The sequence below is a fragment of the Podarcis bocagei genome, assembly GCF_964188305.1.
Source record: "Podarcis bocagei genome assembly, chromosome: 10".
Taxonomy (NCBI): Eukaryota; Metazoa; Chordata; class Lepidosauria; order Squamata; family Lacertidae; genus Podarcis; species Podarcis bocagei.
The window spans coordinates 24,824,484-24,840,367 of record NC_138135.1 but is presented as its reverse complement, the minus strand read 5'-3'; the positions used below and the strand labels follow the sequence as shown (position 1 = coordinate 24,840,367).

At 46.1% G+C, this 15,884-nt stretch overlaps 1 protein-coding gene across 2 annotated transcripts in view; it reads left to right on the top strand.

Annotated features, from left to right (window-relative positions):
* Positions 1-15,884, top strand: part of TMEM178B (transmembrane protein 178B) — a 280,209-nt gene that overhangs the window by 231,201 nt on the left and 33,124 nt on the right. For both annotated transcript variants that reach the window (XM_081212075.1, XM_081212076.1), the window contains one exon: positions 14,456-14,593. In XM_081212075.1, the coding sequence (XP_081068201.1) occupies positions 14,456-14,593 (138 nt within the window). The remainder of the gene's footprint in view (positions 1-14,455; positions 14,594-15,884) is intronic.

Below are 15,884 nucleotides of genomic sequence, written 5' to 3'. Positions count from 1 at the left end.
TTGTGTGGATGTTTTTAACTAAGTCTTTATGGATGCTTTGCTGGTGTTATTTTAATTGTCTAAGTCTCATGCCACCTTGATATACTGTTATGGCAGTGTGGGTTATAAATACATCTATCAATCCACCAAACTCCCACACTGGAAGGGGCTGATGGGAATGGTACTCCAAAACTTCCAGGGGGCTCCAGGTTGGTGACTGCTGCACAGAGAGGTTCTTTAGGAGTGATGCTGCTGATGCCTCCAGCAACGATTGAGCTGCCCGAATGTCACAGAGGACTGTGGCAGGCAGAAAGAGCTCTGACTGCTGCTGGTTGAGCTGGCTAGATATCCTAGAGATGGGCAGTTGGTGTAGAAGGCAGGAGAAGGAAAGCTTTTTTAAAATCTAGGAAAGGAATAAGGAGGGAGCCATCAGACCCAGGGTAGCATGAGGACCTAGGAAAGGAGTGCTGGCCTAGTTAGGGATGGAAGAGAAACTCAATTTAGTTCGCATTTAAAGGTGAATCTGTGTAATTCACACCTTCCAAAACAATATGAGAACTGAAACACTGCCATCCTTCAAAATATGTACTTTCCAAATTATGCAATGCAGTTCTCCAGCCAAGTAAGGTTTACAGAAATGCATGTACAAGAGTAAAGTGTGCATATAAATGAATGTATTGGTGAAAATTGCATACAAAACTTAGGAGAAATTCACAGTAGAATGCTGGTGATCTTTCACAGAGAATTTAAAAAACAAACAACAACAAAAACACACACAAACGGATATGGAGAGCTGAACTTAACAAAAATGAGAGACAGGGAGAAAGTGAAATGGAAGGATTTGGCCAGCGCACGGCATGGTGCAGGAGAATGGAAGGAGAGAATGGCCAAAGGCAGAATTCTGAGGGGAAGCCTGGGAGAGAGAATGGGGAGATGTCTGCAGGACTGGGAGCTGCAGAGATGAGGATGCTCAAATGTTGCTTTGAATGCAACATGTCAGATATTTGGCAGCAGGCTTTCCATAGCCTGTTTGGGGGTGGGTTCTCTTTTTTATAATTAAAATGTCTTAATCCTAGATCACAAGTCTAAGACCCCAAGATTTCCGTTCCTGTGATCCTGGAATTGCATGGTTTATGAAATTACATAGCCTGGGTGTAGTCGCCCCTCGCTGCATGTGCCTCCCTAGCAAACCCTTTGGAAAACCTCCCTCCTCTTAAATGATTTACTGCTAGTTGGCATCCATTTGTGGGTGTAGTTCACACAACAAGTGTTGGTTTGCAAGTCCCTGGAGAGATCTCCTCCTAGTGATAGTGTTAGGCCACGCAGAACCTGATGAGTTACTACTACTGTCCTACGATATGACAGTGATAGTTTCAAGAGGTACCTGTCTTGACTTGATCAGATGCGAATCCAGAGCAAGGCTCTTACAGGAACTTGTGTGAACACTCGCTCCCTTTCTTTTGGTCAAGGGTTGCTGACCACCCTACAGGTACAGCTGCTGAGAAGACATCTCAGGCTAGGTTTGTTGGTAGCCCAGGACTTCCTTTCCAAGCCTGCATTTGCAGAGGACCATCAGCTGTGCACAATGAGGTTGTCTTTCTCGTTTCTTTTTTTCATTCTTGCTGTATAAAACATCTATGCTGGGATATTTTTACTATTGGTGGTGGTGGTTTTTGATAGTGGGGTTCCCTCCTGCCCCCCTCCACCTTTCCCCAATTATAATGGATTTGTCTCTTGGCCTGGCACTTACGATTCTACATTCTGTCCGCTTCTGGCAGACCCATGCTTGGGACTATCAAAATGCCACCAGCATCGATCACAAAAGGTTAGCGCTGCGCTGTCGCCAGAAAGTTTATTATCAGGGAAATGATTGGGTTTGGGAGATGGGGAGTGGTGGAGGGCAATGGCAAGCCCATTTCCCACACGTCTGGGACTCACACTGTACATCTTTCCTTGACACCTATAAATTCAGAGGAAACTGACATTTGCGTGGTGACAATCTGGACCAGAATGAAACACAACGCTGCAATCTTGCTTTCATGCATTTGAAAAGGGAGAGAAAATAAGAGCACAGGAAGCTGGTTCGTGTAGTCTACACTGACTGGAAGTGGCTCTCTCAGATTTCAGGAAGGGGGCATGCCTAGTCCTGCCTGGGACCTTCTGGAAATAAAGCAGATGCTGTACCACTGAGTCACAACCTTTCCCCCTAAATGGGAGCAGATATTTCTATAAAGGGCATTCATGTACAGAAAGCAGAAAGAGGATCAAGCTGGTCTTGCTCAATATCTGGGAAGAAGAGCTGCTCTCTCTTTTTAGCCCACATTCAAGGGGAAAGAGGGTGGCTGATGAAAGCTCCACTTGAAGTTCTGACTGTTCTGGGGATGCAGAAAAAAGGCTCTTGCTGCTTTTGTTTATATCTCATCTTCATCTGTCTCATTCTAGTTCTTATGCTGATGGAATAATTCTTTGCCAAGGCCCGCTCAAGACATTTTGCTGCCTGAGGCAAAGGACAAAATGGTCCACACCCATTCCATATATAGTAGCAAATCCTACTTCAATAGTAGCAATGGGGTAGTTATAGATCAGTGGGGTAGTTATAAAAGTGGAGGGCAAGGTGCATGATGCACAGCTCTGTTCTCCAACAGAAGGGTATGGCCAGGGAGCTCAAGAGGAAGAGCTGAGGGGCAGCACCACCTCCCAGTATATGCCACCTGAGGCAGTTGCCTCAATCTGCCTAATGGTAGGACCGGCCTGCTCATTGCATGTGGGCTCAGTAATAATGACTCTCTTTTGCAGCCTTAGGCAATTAAGGAACCACTAGCAATGGAACAGTGAATGGGTTGAAGCCTTTTCACGTATCAAAGCTAGGAACAAGATGAAGGGCCTTTTGGCCGAGGAACTTGTACCCATCCAAAAGAAGAAGAGGGAAATCAACAGACTTGGAATGTAGTTGGCCTGGAGTTGCATGACTGGGTCATGTAACCCCCCTGCTCCTCCCACTGTGGTTTCAGGAATGGGTTATGCCAATGGCATTCAATCTGTTGATTAATTGATGGGTTGAATTTATATTCTGCCCTTCCTCTCAAAGGAGCCTAAGCTAGCGAACAACAGTCAATAAAACTATTTTTAAAACAATTCCAATCTATTCAAACCATCTAGCACAGCGGTTCTCAACCTGTGGGTCCCCAGATGTTGTTGCCTTGCTAGCTAGGGGTGATGGGAGCTGTAGTTCAACAACATCTGGGGACCCACAGGTTGAGAAAGGCTGACTAGCTCAAGGATGATCTCTGGACCTTTGGTGGACCACAGTTCCCATTGTCCCTGATCTTTGGCTATGCTGGATGGGGCAAATGGGAGCTGGACTCCAACAACATCTGGAAGGGGGAGCCACAGGTTCCCCAATTCTGATCTAGCAAGTAGGAAAGATTGTTACTGGGAGGCAGGACAGCACATCACACAATGACAGGACATCACACAATGTCCAGATTGACTTAGAAGAGGGACAGAAACAAGTAGGATGGCAGGGGAAGAATCCAGGCTCAGAAAGCAGAGGTGAAATGCCCAGAATTCCTCTTGTTCTTTCTTTCTGATGATGCAATAAATCCATAATAATGAAGCTCCCCTTGAAGTTCTGGCTGTTCTGGGGATGCATAAAAATAAAAAGGCTCTTGCTGCTTTTGTTTATATCTCATCATCATCTGTCTCATTCTGGTTCTCCAGGGATACCCTTATGCTGATGGAATAGCTCCCTTTGTATATAGCTGCTTACCCAGCTCAAGGGGGGAGGGGCACGGCGCAGGAGTTCCGATGGGCTGAAGTTGGCTAGCTGGATAAGCAAGAAAAGAAGACTGAATTCAGCTTGCTGTGGGACAGGAAGATGCGTCTTGCTCTAGAGAAGTTTAGATTCAAACAAGTGTACCATGGGGGCATCTGATTTCACCTTGAAATTCCAGGTGCATATGTAGATAACCTTTCAGTCTGCTCCAGAATAGAGCATCAATTCCAGAAGTCTGAAGGCATGTCCACAGTTTTTCCAAAGGCATCCAAAGTGCATCAGATGTGCTTTTGGATCATGAAATGCACAGACACAACCATACCATACATTTAAAGCACACTGGACCACTTTAACAATCCTGGCTTCCCCCAAAGAATCTTGGGAACTGTAGATGATCCCTCACAGAGCTACACTTCCCAGCACTCTTACTTTTACTTACTTTTAAAGGTGCTCATCAGTACTGTACTGTTATGGCCAGCCATTGATGGCTGGTAAACAGTTTTCCACTGGGAATATGCAGTGCACTTACCACTGCTTTCAGGAAGCCAATAATAATAATAATAATAATAATAATAATAATAATAATAATAATAATAATAATAATACCCCACTCATCTGACTGGGTTTCCCCAGTCACTCTGGGTGGCTCACAACAGAAAATTAAAAACACGATAAAACAGGCCCTCTGCCTGGTTCCCTGCAACCTCACTTCTCACAGGGAGGGAACCTCCAGAAGGCCCTCGGAGCTGGACCTCAGTGTCCGGGCTGAACAATGAGGGTGGAGACGCTCCTTCAAGTATACTGGGCCGAGGCCATTTAGGACTTTAAAGGTCAGCACCAACACTTTGAACTGTGCTCAGAAACATACTGGGAGCCAATGTAGGTCTTTCAGGACTGGTGTTATATGGTCTTGGCGGCCGCTCCCAGTCACCAGTCTAGCTGAAGTTCAAAAACACTGGGCTCGGAATATGAATTGATCCAGCTAGATAAATTTGTACAAATGGAAAAATGCACTTCCAGATGAGCTCCTCTGCTCCTGAAGACATTTGTCTGCTCTTCACTTTAATTGTGTGACTATTCTGCACCTGCACAGATTTGCATTCTCAGCACCCAGAAGATACGCAAGGAGAGGCTGCTGGATCAGGCCAGTGGCCCTTCTAGACCAGCATCCTGTTCTCACAGTGGCCAACCAGATGCTTGGGAGAAACCTGCAAGCAGGAAGCAAACACAAGGGCACTCTCCTCCCTTCCAGTGGCTTCCACCAGCTGGAACTCAGATGCAATACTGCTTCCAACCACAGCAGGAAAGAGCTGCTGTGCTGGTGTTTGGTTGGCATGTGCTTGCTGATGGTTGAAGCTAACTTGAACTTTTAGAAGTGGGTGTGCAAGTTTCCCATTTGACCCTGGCGCCTTGGTCTTCAACTTGGCTTACAGTTTCCGCATTAGAAAAACACTCATATGCTCCAAGTGGAAGGTATGTCCCATGTAAGCGTGACCTTTTAGAAAAGCGAATCACAAGCCAAGATGCTTGAGAATTTCATGCAGACCTCATTTTTCAGCAAAGTGCAAATGCCGTATAACCTTTCTGCAAATGGTATGAAAATGGAATCAGGAGGATTGCTCAAGATACGCTTCATGTGGAAGCAATCCAAATCACCTGGTGGCAATAAAACATCGGACGGAAGTGAAAACAGATTAAAATCCCTGGGGGGGGAATGAGAATATCTTTTTCTAGGCACTAAAATCACCTTAAAGTAGGCGCCAGACAAACCTCGCTGGGCAGAGCATTCAAGAATTGGTGTGCCACCATTGAAAAGGCTTTTGGTCCCAGTGACCACATGCTGTTACCTTATCTAGCTGGGGCTCTTAGAAAATGGTCTGCAATGTGGATCTTCTGCGGTAGTGGACAGTGTGGTGGGGCAATGGCGTTTCCCTCACCTCCAGACAGCTGAGTAACTGCTCCCAGCCGAGAAGCAGAGGGAGAGGGACAAAGCAGTGGGGAGGTCAACCCAAATGCACCAGCAGGAGTGTCAGATTTGCTCCACTGGCTTGTCTGCACAGCAATGACCTCCCCATTACCTCTCTCCCCCCCCTTCCTTGTAAAGAGCAGTGACTCAGTTGTCAGGGGGCCAGGTGAGTGCTTTTGCCTCACCACTCTGCCTGCTACTGATCTGAATAGGTACTTGTAAAGAAAGGCAGTCCTTTGGGTCAGCCCGGCCCTGTGCGTCCGAACTGGTCGCTCTACCCTAAAAATGACCTCTGCCCACTGAAATGGACGAGAATGACTAAGTTAGGTCTGTTAATTGCAGTGGGTCTGACTCAAGCAAAGTTGAATACCACCCATACTAAATAAAATTAGTACCCCGGTCTCGGCCCACGGAGGGCTTTCAAAGTGAGAAGTAATTGAACCCCCAAACAGGCAAGGAACGGGGAAAGCCATAGCATGCTGGCATCACACGATTGCACCTCTGCAACTCAATCTGCTCTAAGGTTACCCAAGAGTTAATCTTGTGCGCTTTTGTCCCTGCGGAGCCTGCCCAAGTCTGATGGAGACTCTTGTTCAATTAAGAGCTCGACAGTGAACCCGGAGGTAAAGGCCACCAAATGTATTGCTGTCAGCTTGCAGCATTCAATCTGACCTACATTCTAATCACTGACCTAGAGGTGGGAGACACCAGAGCCCATTACTTGTTCCCCTGGGGCATCCTATTCCCAACCCCCCAACCCCCTTTATTTTCCGAAATGGCAGCCAAGGCCATTGAGGCTCCTGGTTAATTCACTGCTCGGGGACAAAATGTGTGTATCCCTTTTCCTGCTCTATAGGAATGGAAAATAAGGTGGGGGTGGGGGAAGAGGAAGACAATTAATGATTGGATTTCCCCCAGGGGTTTCTCCAGTGGAGATGGAATCTCTTGTGTGGCAGAATTAGAGCGAACACCAGGCAGACAGGTGGCCTTTGGTTAACCCTGTGTGGTTGGTTTTCCCCACCCCCATCAGAGTCACTTAATTATGCTGTCCAAAACAAAAACCAGCAGGGGATTCTGCTGAAGCGTTCCAAGAAAATAAGTGGGGAATGATCCCCTTCGAAAGTGGTCAGAAACCCCTCCATTTCATCTTCTCTCTCTCTCTCTTTTTTTAAAGCCAGGTGTGAGGAGGGGGGGGAATGAAAATATAGATGTGTGCAGGTTTGTGCAGGTGGAGAAATGGCAGGCAGATCAGGTGTTCAGTCAAGCAGGCAGGAAAGTGCCAAATGCCAGGGGACGCACATGAGATGGAGGACAATTCAGTCCAGAAACAAGTCTTGCCTGTTAATACAGACACCTTTCTCCTTCTCATGAGTTTCCTGAGAACAGGGATGTGTTCATACCATCTATTTAAAGCACATTAATTCTCCCAAGCAACCTGGGAGCTGTAGATTACCCATCACAGAGCTGCAGTTCCCAGCACCCTTAAACTACAGTTCTCATGATTCTTTGGCGGATGTTGTGTGCTTTAAATGTATAGCTGTGTACACAGACTAGGGTTTGTGTGTATTTGAAATCTCAGCTCTCAGAGTCTTCCTCAATCCTGATTAGGCTGCAAGTATCAGAAAAGAGGCTGGATGCTATCTAAAAGAGAGTTAAAGAAGCTCTTGAGATTTGTATGTGGGTGCCAGCAATGCCGCCTAAGTTTTGTGAGGGCCAGGTCCATTTTAAAAAATCCATCAGATGAACTCTCTGTCCATTTTTATTTTTGTATTGCAAAATGGGTTCTTGCATGTTGCTGCATTTGTGTTTTTTCATATATATACTTTGTAGGAGCCATATTGTAGGATTGCCATACGTCTGGAATTTCCTGGACATGCCTGGGATTTCAACAGTGAAATTAGCGTCCGGGGTGGAGGTGGAGGTGGCAAAGCATAGGGTCCTGGCATGTGTCCACCCAACCATCAATGGGCCAATTTAAGATCTTTGGGCAGCCTTGCTCCTCCCATATTCTGCTCCCAAAGTATACCATTTGGGTATACCAGCTACCACTGGTGGGAACACAATCAGTAGCAGCTCCCCAACAGCCTATGCCTTTTGGTGGGCACAAGAGAGGCTTTCATGGTGTGGAGCCCACCACAAGCAGAGCCATGAAGAGGGACACCTCTGCCCATTCCAAACCCCAGAACTGTCCCAGAAAAATGGGGAGCACATCCCATTTTTCCTCATGAGAGCATGGTAGCCAGTTTTTTGGGAGCTGCGAATTCACATGGTGTCCCAAAATGTGTGTTTCCTGGGCACCATGCCCCCAAAAAGCACTTTTGGGAGACGGCGGTCTCAGGCAAGTCATGTGACTCATACAGAAGGTGGCATCTCGGTTTCCCCTAATGTCATGTTGGAGGGTATGCCATTCCTTATCACCGCCACCTCCGTTTGAGGTTAGGATTGCTTCCCTTTGTTCTTCACAATAGGTGTAGAAAGTTTTGACCTGGGATATATATGAAGCAGCTTTTTGCCAGGTCAGAACAACTATTCATTTAGCCCACTACTCTGACTTGCAGCAGTTCTCTGGAGTCTCGGACAGAGGCCTTTCTCATCACCTCTCTGATCCACTTAACCGGAGATAATTTCCTGCACGTAAAGCATTAGTGCTACTGTTGAGCTGTGACGCTTTCCCAACAGCAATAAAGCAATAATGTTTTTTTTTCAACAAAGAACAATGCTTATTGCTGCGGGCACAGGCCAGAGGGAAAGTGCCCAAATATTGAAGCCAAAGGCTCGTTCTCTTGATTTATGGATTTATCGATTGAAAATGTATAAATCACCCTTCATCGCAAAATGGATTTCGGGGCAGCAGTATACCGAGAAGTTTAAAATTACAAAAACATTGCAAACCCAGACCAACAATGCAGTTGTGTTAAGAGGAATGAAACCATCCGAGTGGCTCAAAAAAGCATAATCTAAAATGCCTGGGAAAAGAAAGAAAGTCTTAACCTGGCGCCAAGAAAAATACAGAGTAGGTTCCAAATGTATCTTCCTTGGAAGGTCATTCTGTAGTTGGGGCAACTACAGAGAAGCCAAAGATTTCAATCTTTTACTGCCGTTTACTAAATAATGTTCCTTTCTTTATAGCCTCCCCAGATAGTGCAATCCTATGCATGTTTGCTCATAACTCATAAGTTCCATAGAGTTCAGTGGACCTAAGGCTGTCTTACCTCACTTACCTGGGAGATAGGGCTGTTCATAGATGGTTGCTATTTTTGCGTGGGAGTCAGTCCATATTGGAAAATTCAGGTTGCACATTTATAGTTGATGAGAAGTTCTTGTACAGCAGTTCCCCAAAATACCGGACTCTTCTGCAATAAGGAAAGTAAAAGGGAGATACCCTTGCTTTGATGCAACATCATTTAGCCTACCTGCAAACAACAACCCAGAATGATGGTCGTTGTGTAGCTGATGTAATCTGATCTCCCTGCAAACAAATCAGGATGAATGCTCAAAAAATAGCCCATCTGTTTAGGATTGCAGCCTTACTCCCTGGTTCATGTAGGGTTGCCATATTTCAAAAAGTGCCATTTTTGAGCTTTTTAAAAAAAAAATGGCAAAAATGACACTGCCAACACGGCTTGCCGTACGTCCAGATTTCCCCAGATATTTTGCCGATTTCCACCAGGACACTGCTTCCAGCTACAGTATTCCGAATATGTCTGGACACATGGCAACCCTAGTTAACGGGAACAGGACTGCAGCTTAAAACTCTTGACAATTGTGTAATTTCCTGTGTCGCTCTTCTCTTTTCCATGTCAATTTTAATACACTTCTAATTTCATCACTCTCTCTTTTTGAAGAAAAATACATTCAATCATCTGTAGGACAAAGCAAATGGAGATGCATTTCACATTGCTATACATTTCTTCTCACTTTTAAATGGCATCGATTTAAATGCAGATTTCGTGCGTGGAGCTTGGAAGCAGGGGCTTTCAATTTAAATGTTAATAGAAGAGTAAACTTGAAAATAATAATAAAAAAGATCTTTGTGAGAAAGATCACTTCCTTGCTGCAGTTGATATATTTCTATGCTGGCCCTTCTTTCCTTGTACTCCCACTGGCAACCGGCCCTGTATTAAATGGTCTTCACACGCACACACAAATTAAAATAAGAATGTACCTTTGGAAATGCCTAAATTAAAGTGTTTAATGCCAGAGTCTGCAGGAGGCCTGAGCAGAGACCTGAGGGGCTGATAACGCAGAGATCTCATCCTTCAATCTCTAGCTTGTTCCTTAACAGCCCATTCATCAAAAATAGCTGTTCCTAAAGCTCTATATGATTATTTTGAGGTTGATGCAGCATAATGTTCTGGTAGGAGGGAGATAAGAGAATATTTGCTCACACAGGCTTGCCGAACCTTCCCTTGATTAAAGGCAGCTCCACAGTGCAGGCCCTACCATTAGGCAGAGGGAGGTGGCTGCCTTGGAGGCAAATCCTGAGGGGGCTGGCAGTGGCAGCAAGATGTTGGAAGACAGAGTGTCCGCCCTTTGTCACCCCCGGCTAGCCTCAGGTATAATAGAGGATGCCATCCCATCAGCTGTGCCAAAGTAAGACCCATCTGCTAGTCCAGTCTGCTTCTGTACATCATATGGTGAGGAAGGTGCAATCTTGGCCTTTGCCTCAGGCAGCAAAATGTCTTGGGCTGTTTCTGGCAACCAGAGAGATTTAAGTGGATATAGATGTAGGGCAGAGTGAGGGAAGAATGTGAATTGAGATCTACGGATCAATCACTAGCTCATGGCTGACCCTTGGGGGCCAGTGTGCCCACCAATACCTCCGACAGTGACCAGGAATGGTCTCAGTAAGCATCTCCTCAAAAATCTTCAATGCATAAAAGACTTGTTTGCTCCTCCAGCTCAGTTCCTGTTTGGGAGGTGCCCAAGCAATTTTATGGCCTTATCCCTTTTTCTACTCTTTTAGACTCGGAAGCCATTATGCCACACCCTATGGCAGCCATGATGTGTTATGCCAAGCACACATGGTGGCCATTTTGTGTTAGGGAACAGGCTCACCCTGGCAACCATTTTGTGGCTGGTGCCTACCATGCTCACTCATACTTCCAAATGTACCCACTAGCTGAATGGGGCTGAATGAGATTATTTATAGTAGGTTGGCAAGGATTTCCAGCTCCCACTTGTCCTCAGGCAGAGTGCTCTCTCACATTGGCAAGTATCTGATTTGTAATCTGGATACGCTAGGATACATCTGCTTGTAGAGGATGTGCTCTTCTGATGCCCCAATGTGGGAAGCTGCCCCTGAGGAGCTCCAAAGTGGGTAGAAGACTAGCTATGCATTTGGACAACTCTCAAGATACCATAACCACATTCTACACAATGCTTTGTGAGATCAAGGTTTACATCTATGGTTGGATACAACTCGATGCCATTTTGAATTAAGATGGAGGACTGGACTTTTCAAAACTGCACTGATTTTAAGCACTGATTTCAAAACTGCACCGATGTTTTGGTTCTTGGAATTCCCTCAGAATGCCAGGCAGGAGGCAGGTGTTATTTCTTGACTTTATTTCATTTGGTCTGGAGTCTATGCAGCGGCATAGCGTGGGTTGTCAGCACCCGGGGCAAGGCAAGTAATTTGCGCCCCCTAACCCGTGGATTTGCGCCCCCTAACTCTACAAATCTATGCCTATGAATGATGGTCCCTCTCTCTCTCTCTTTCTCATATTCCAATTGATTCCCATTTCCTCCGATCGATCCCCGAAGCTCTCACCCAGTGAAATTCGTGCGTAATTACGCTTCGCCATCCCTAATCCTGCCACTTCCACCGGGAAATCATGACGGTGCGTTTCTCCTCTCCAAACTTTCCCCGGCCCTTTGCCGGCCGATGCAGCCCTTTTGGCTACGAGCTCCCCTCCTTCTTTGCCCGCTTCCGACCCCACCTCCCTGTCCAGCCTCCCTACCTCCTGAAAAAAGGCGACAGTGCCGAGCAGGACACCCCCGCGGCCATCGGAGAGAGGCGGGGCCGAGGGAGGCAAGCCAATGGGCGAGGCGGGGGTAGGTGGCCACGGAGGCGGGCGCTGCCGCAGTCCTCGGGTGGGCAAGGTAGGAGCAGGCAGAGGCTGGCCGGCCGCTCTGACAATAGGGGCGGGCCGAGGGCACGACGGGGCTGGGCCCTCTGGACTCGCGCCCCCCCAGATGTTGCGCCCGGTGCAGCCGGCACCCCTGGCACCCCCCACGCTACGCCACTGAGTCTATGGCAACAGCTCACCAAGGAGCCAAGGGACTCAGATGTCTGGGAAACCCTGGATTAAATTATGAGGGGAGCAGAAGCCACAAGTTAGTGATGGAGGGGAGACCTTCAAACAGCTAAGGGGAGCTGCTCTAACTCTGCATCCTGATGGGGCGTCTCCTTGTTTTCCTTGCCCCAGTCACCACTCGAACTGCTGTGTTCAGCTGGAAAGAGGAAGTGCTGATTAAACTGTATTGGGACTTCTCGGCTGAGAGACCCACGGGATTTCTCCAAGTCCTGCGATGCCATGTTAGCAGAGAAGGCACACTTCTTTTCTAGTCTGACCTCCTTCTTCCTAAATAGCTGTAGGGTGCTGATTCAGCGCTGTGCTGCTGTACATACACATTCATTTCCCATTGGAGGAATTGCTCTGAATAGACTCATCCTCAGTGCTGACATTTCTGAGCGGGCTGTTATGACATGGGAGGAAGGCTGGCCAGATTGCATCCGACAACTAAGAGCAATTCAGACAACCAGCTCACATCCCTTCTTTCACACCACTGCCATTTGCAAGCACTGCCCTCGGCAGCGGCTATGTCAGGCCAGGAAATGGCAACAAACAGAAAGATTCTCTTTCTGGCATGTCTGATCATTAATTTGTTTATTTAAAATGAATGCTCATAAATAAAGCATTTGGCATAGGGAGGCAATATGTTACTTGCCACCCCACCCCCAATCTTTCTGTAAATGGAGCAATAAATACCCCTTAAGACCTGTCGAAAGATGGATAGTCTATAATAGCCAGATGATGTGTGTCACTAGGAGCTGAGATGATCCAAGAAGTCTTATAAGAAGACTTGGTTTTTCTTTTGAGCAATTGTCAATCAAATTATTATTATTATTATTATTATTATTATTATTATTATTATTATTATTAAAAAAAACTGGCTTTTATACATTTTAGTTACTTTTCAGCTGTCATGTATTTTATTTCCTGTTGTTCAGAGGTCATTTTGTTTAGCTGCTTACTATATTTTTCGGCTAATAAAGCGAGATGAGCGCCGCAACCCCAGAGTCGGCCACAACTGGACCTAATGGTCAGGGGTCCCTTTACCTATATTTTACAATGTGGCATTTCCCTTGTGATTTGGTAGGAGATTTTTATGTGTGGTGTTTTATTTTGGTGTTAAGAAAAATGCTCTGTTTATTTATTTATTTATTTTTATTTTATATACCGCCCTATGCCCCGAGGTCTCAGCTTAGTTGTTTATTGTTTAGTTGTTTATTGCATTTTATAGGATTTTGAAATTATCTGGGGGGGGTGTTGTTGTTTATGGCATGTGCCTTTCATTCAAGATGCTGCAACTTATATTGTAAACTACTTAGAGATTTGTTTAAATACAATAGGTGGAAATTACTCCTTCTCCCTAATACACACACACACATACATGACAGGGGGCAAGTGAGGTCTGTCTGGAAGCAGCAACCACAAGTACAAGCCTTTAGCTTCTTAGGGTGGGACTGAAAGCATCAGACACAGAGAGCTCCCTGCAACAATCTGAAGGCGCCATCATCCCACCCTAAAAATCTGATAGGGAAGCAGTATGTGTTGGAGTGGCTTTAAGAGGCAAAACCTCCACCTATGCTCAACATGTGAGTAAATCATATATCGCAAAGTTCCAGCCAGTTTCAAGTATCCTCCATTCCAAATGTGTACATTCTACACTCCTGGAATTTTCACTATTCGAAGACTTGGGGTATATGAGCAAGCAAGGAGTGATAAAGCCATTTTCATGTGGTCAGTTATCTCTCTCAAATGGTTTTCTTTTGCGGAAGTAATCAACTTTTCTCTGTGGTGCTAAATAAGAAATACCGTATTTTTCGCTCCATAAGACGCTCCTGACCATAAGACGCACTTAGTTTTTAGAGGGGGAAAGAAAGAAAGAAAATTCTGCGCGGACCATGTAAGCGGCTCTCGCTTTTCTTGCTTTAAAGCAAGCAAAGCAAGAGCCGCTTACATGGCTTCTCTCCCGCTTTGCGCAGCTCTCACTTTGCTTGCCCGTCCCTCCTCCCACCTCGCTGTAAAAGAGGAGGAGGAGACACCGGGACAGGTGCTTTGCTTGCTTTACAGCGAGGCGGGAGGAGAGATGGGCAAGCAAAGTGAGAGCTGCGCAAAGCGGGAGAGAAGCCATGTAAGCGGCTCTCGCTTTGCTTGCTCCCGTCCATCCCTCCTCCCACTTCGCTGTACCCTCCTCATTTTTCCCCCCTTCCTGTCTGCAAAAGAGCTCTGCCTAACTTGAAAAGAACAGATTTTGCATCTCTCCTGCTTTAACATCAACCAAACAACCGATCTCTATGCAAAACTGTATGGTGGTGGGTTGGGGGCAACTTGACTTTTGTATGTTGCAGCTGCTCAGAGTGAGACTGGGATCTATAGTTCCCTTAACAGCAATGAAACAAACCACAAGCGCTATTAACAATATGTCTCTTTTTCGTGTTGCAGACTTGCGCAGAATGACAGCAGGCTTCATGGGCATGGCTGTGGCCATCATCCTCTTCGGATGGATTATCGGGGTACTGGGCTGCTGCTGGGATCGAGGCCTTATGCAGTATGTGGCAGGACTTCTCTTCCTCATGGGAGGTAAGGGGGAAAGAGGTTGCCATGAAATGCTATTTTGCTTCTCCACATCTCCATTTTGTAGGAGCTGCTTCCCTTCAAAGTACCGGAGGGGCTGTGTCCCATTTCTGCCATTGCATTAATGCCAATCAGCAGCAACTTGTTAAAAATCTGGTACCACAAGCAGTTCCTGAATTTATATAGCACTTTTCCTAAGGGCTCGATTCACTTGCATTATGTCAGTAATCCTGACAAGGTCATCTGAAGAAGGGCTAGGTAGACTTCAAGCCTGTGGCATCCATGTTGTGGTTGTTGTTTACAAGATCCATCAACCACAGGCAGTTGAAATATAGTGTTTGGGGTAAGGGTGTGGGCATGTCAGAATTAAGGAACAGGACTAAGCCCAGTACACCCCAAATCCACACCTTATTTTCCTCTTGTTAATGGAGAAATCTGAGGGCTCCCTTGGACAAAAAACAAGGACACAAGCCAGGAATACCAGAGCAAAACAGCAACCAGTAGGCTTGGTCTTTATTGAAGACTGTTGCGACAGGACTCCCAAGGTGGAACAAGATGGAAGCCCCGAACAAAAGAGCCCCCAAACTTTTTAACTGCTAATCCCCATGTTACACCCCCTCCCAAACTACATCACTAATACATCACAGTTGCATCATGAAAGGGGAGGTCTGGTGGCAGTAATCTGAGCATCCTGGACCCTGCCCCATGGTTCTCCTTGCCCTCCACCAAACACCCATCAAGTGTTTGGCTGTTTCCCAGCCAAGTTAATCACACCCTTTTGTCTTCATCTGGCTTTGTTATTTCTGGAATGGCTACCTGTCTGGCACTCAGGTATCAGAATGCCAGGAATTATCACTCAGGCAGAGGGGCTGCTGAGTAGCTGAGCTCACATGTCTATATGAATTTCTGAAGTTTTCCCAGTGAGCCAGTACATAGATACATTTATCAGTGAATTGTTACATTTGGTATCGTGCAGCAAAGGCCCTTCGAATAGATAGGAAGAAACTGTGATGGGGTGTTTTGTGGGGACAAATCACAAAAGTCACAAAACCGATTGTGCTGGTTGTGGTAGTGAACACTCGTAAGTTTCCTTCCTGCCAGCAGTCTGATTTGGAAAACAAATAAAGCTTTATCTTGATAGTATTGCTAAACAACTGGGATTCAGAGACCTTTTTCAATCTACTACAAGTTACTTAAAGCGCTACCAGTCAAGCCTCTGTGTGTCTCCTTCTCTCCCCCTCTTCTGCTCCTGGCCACATGTTTAAGACCCAAATTCAACACCCAAATTCAGTTTGGG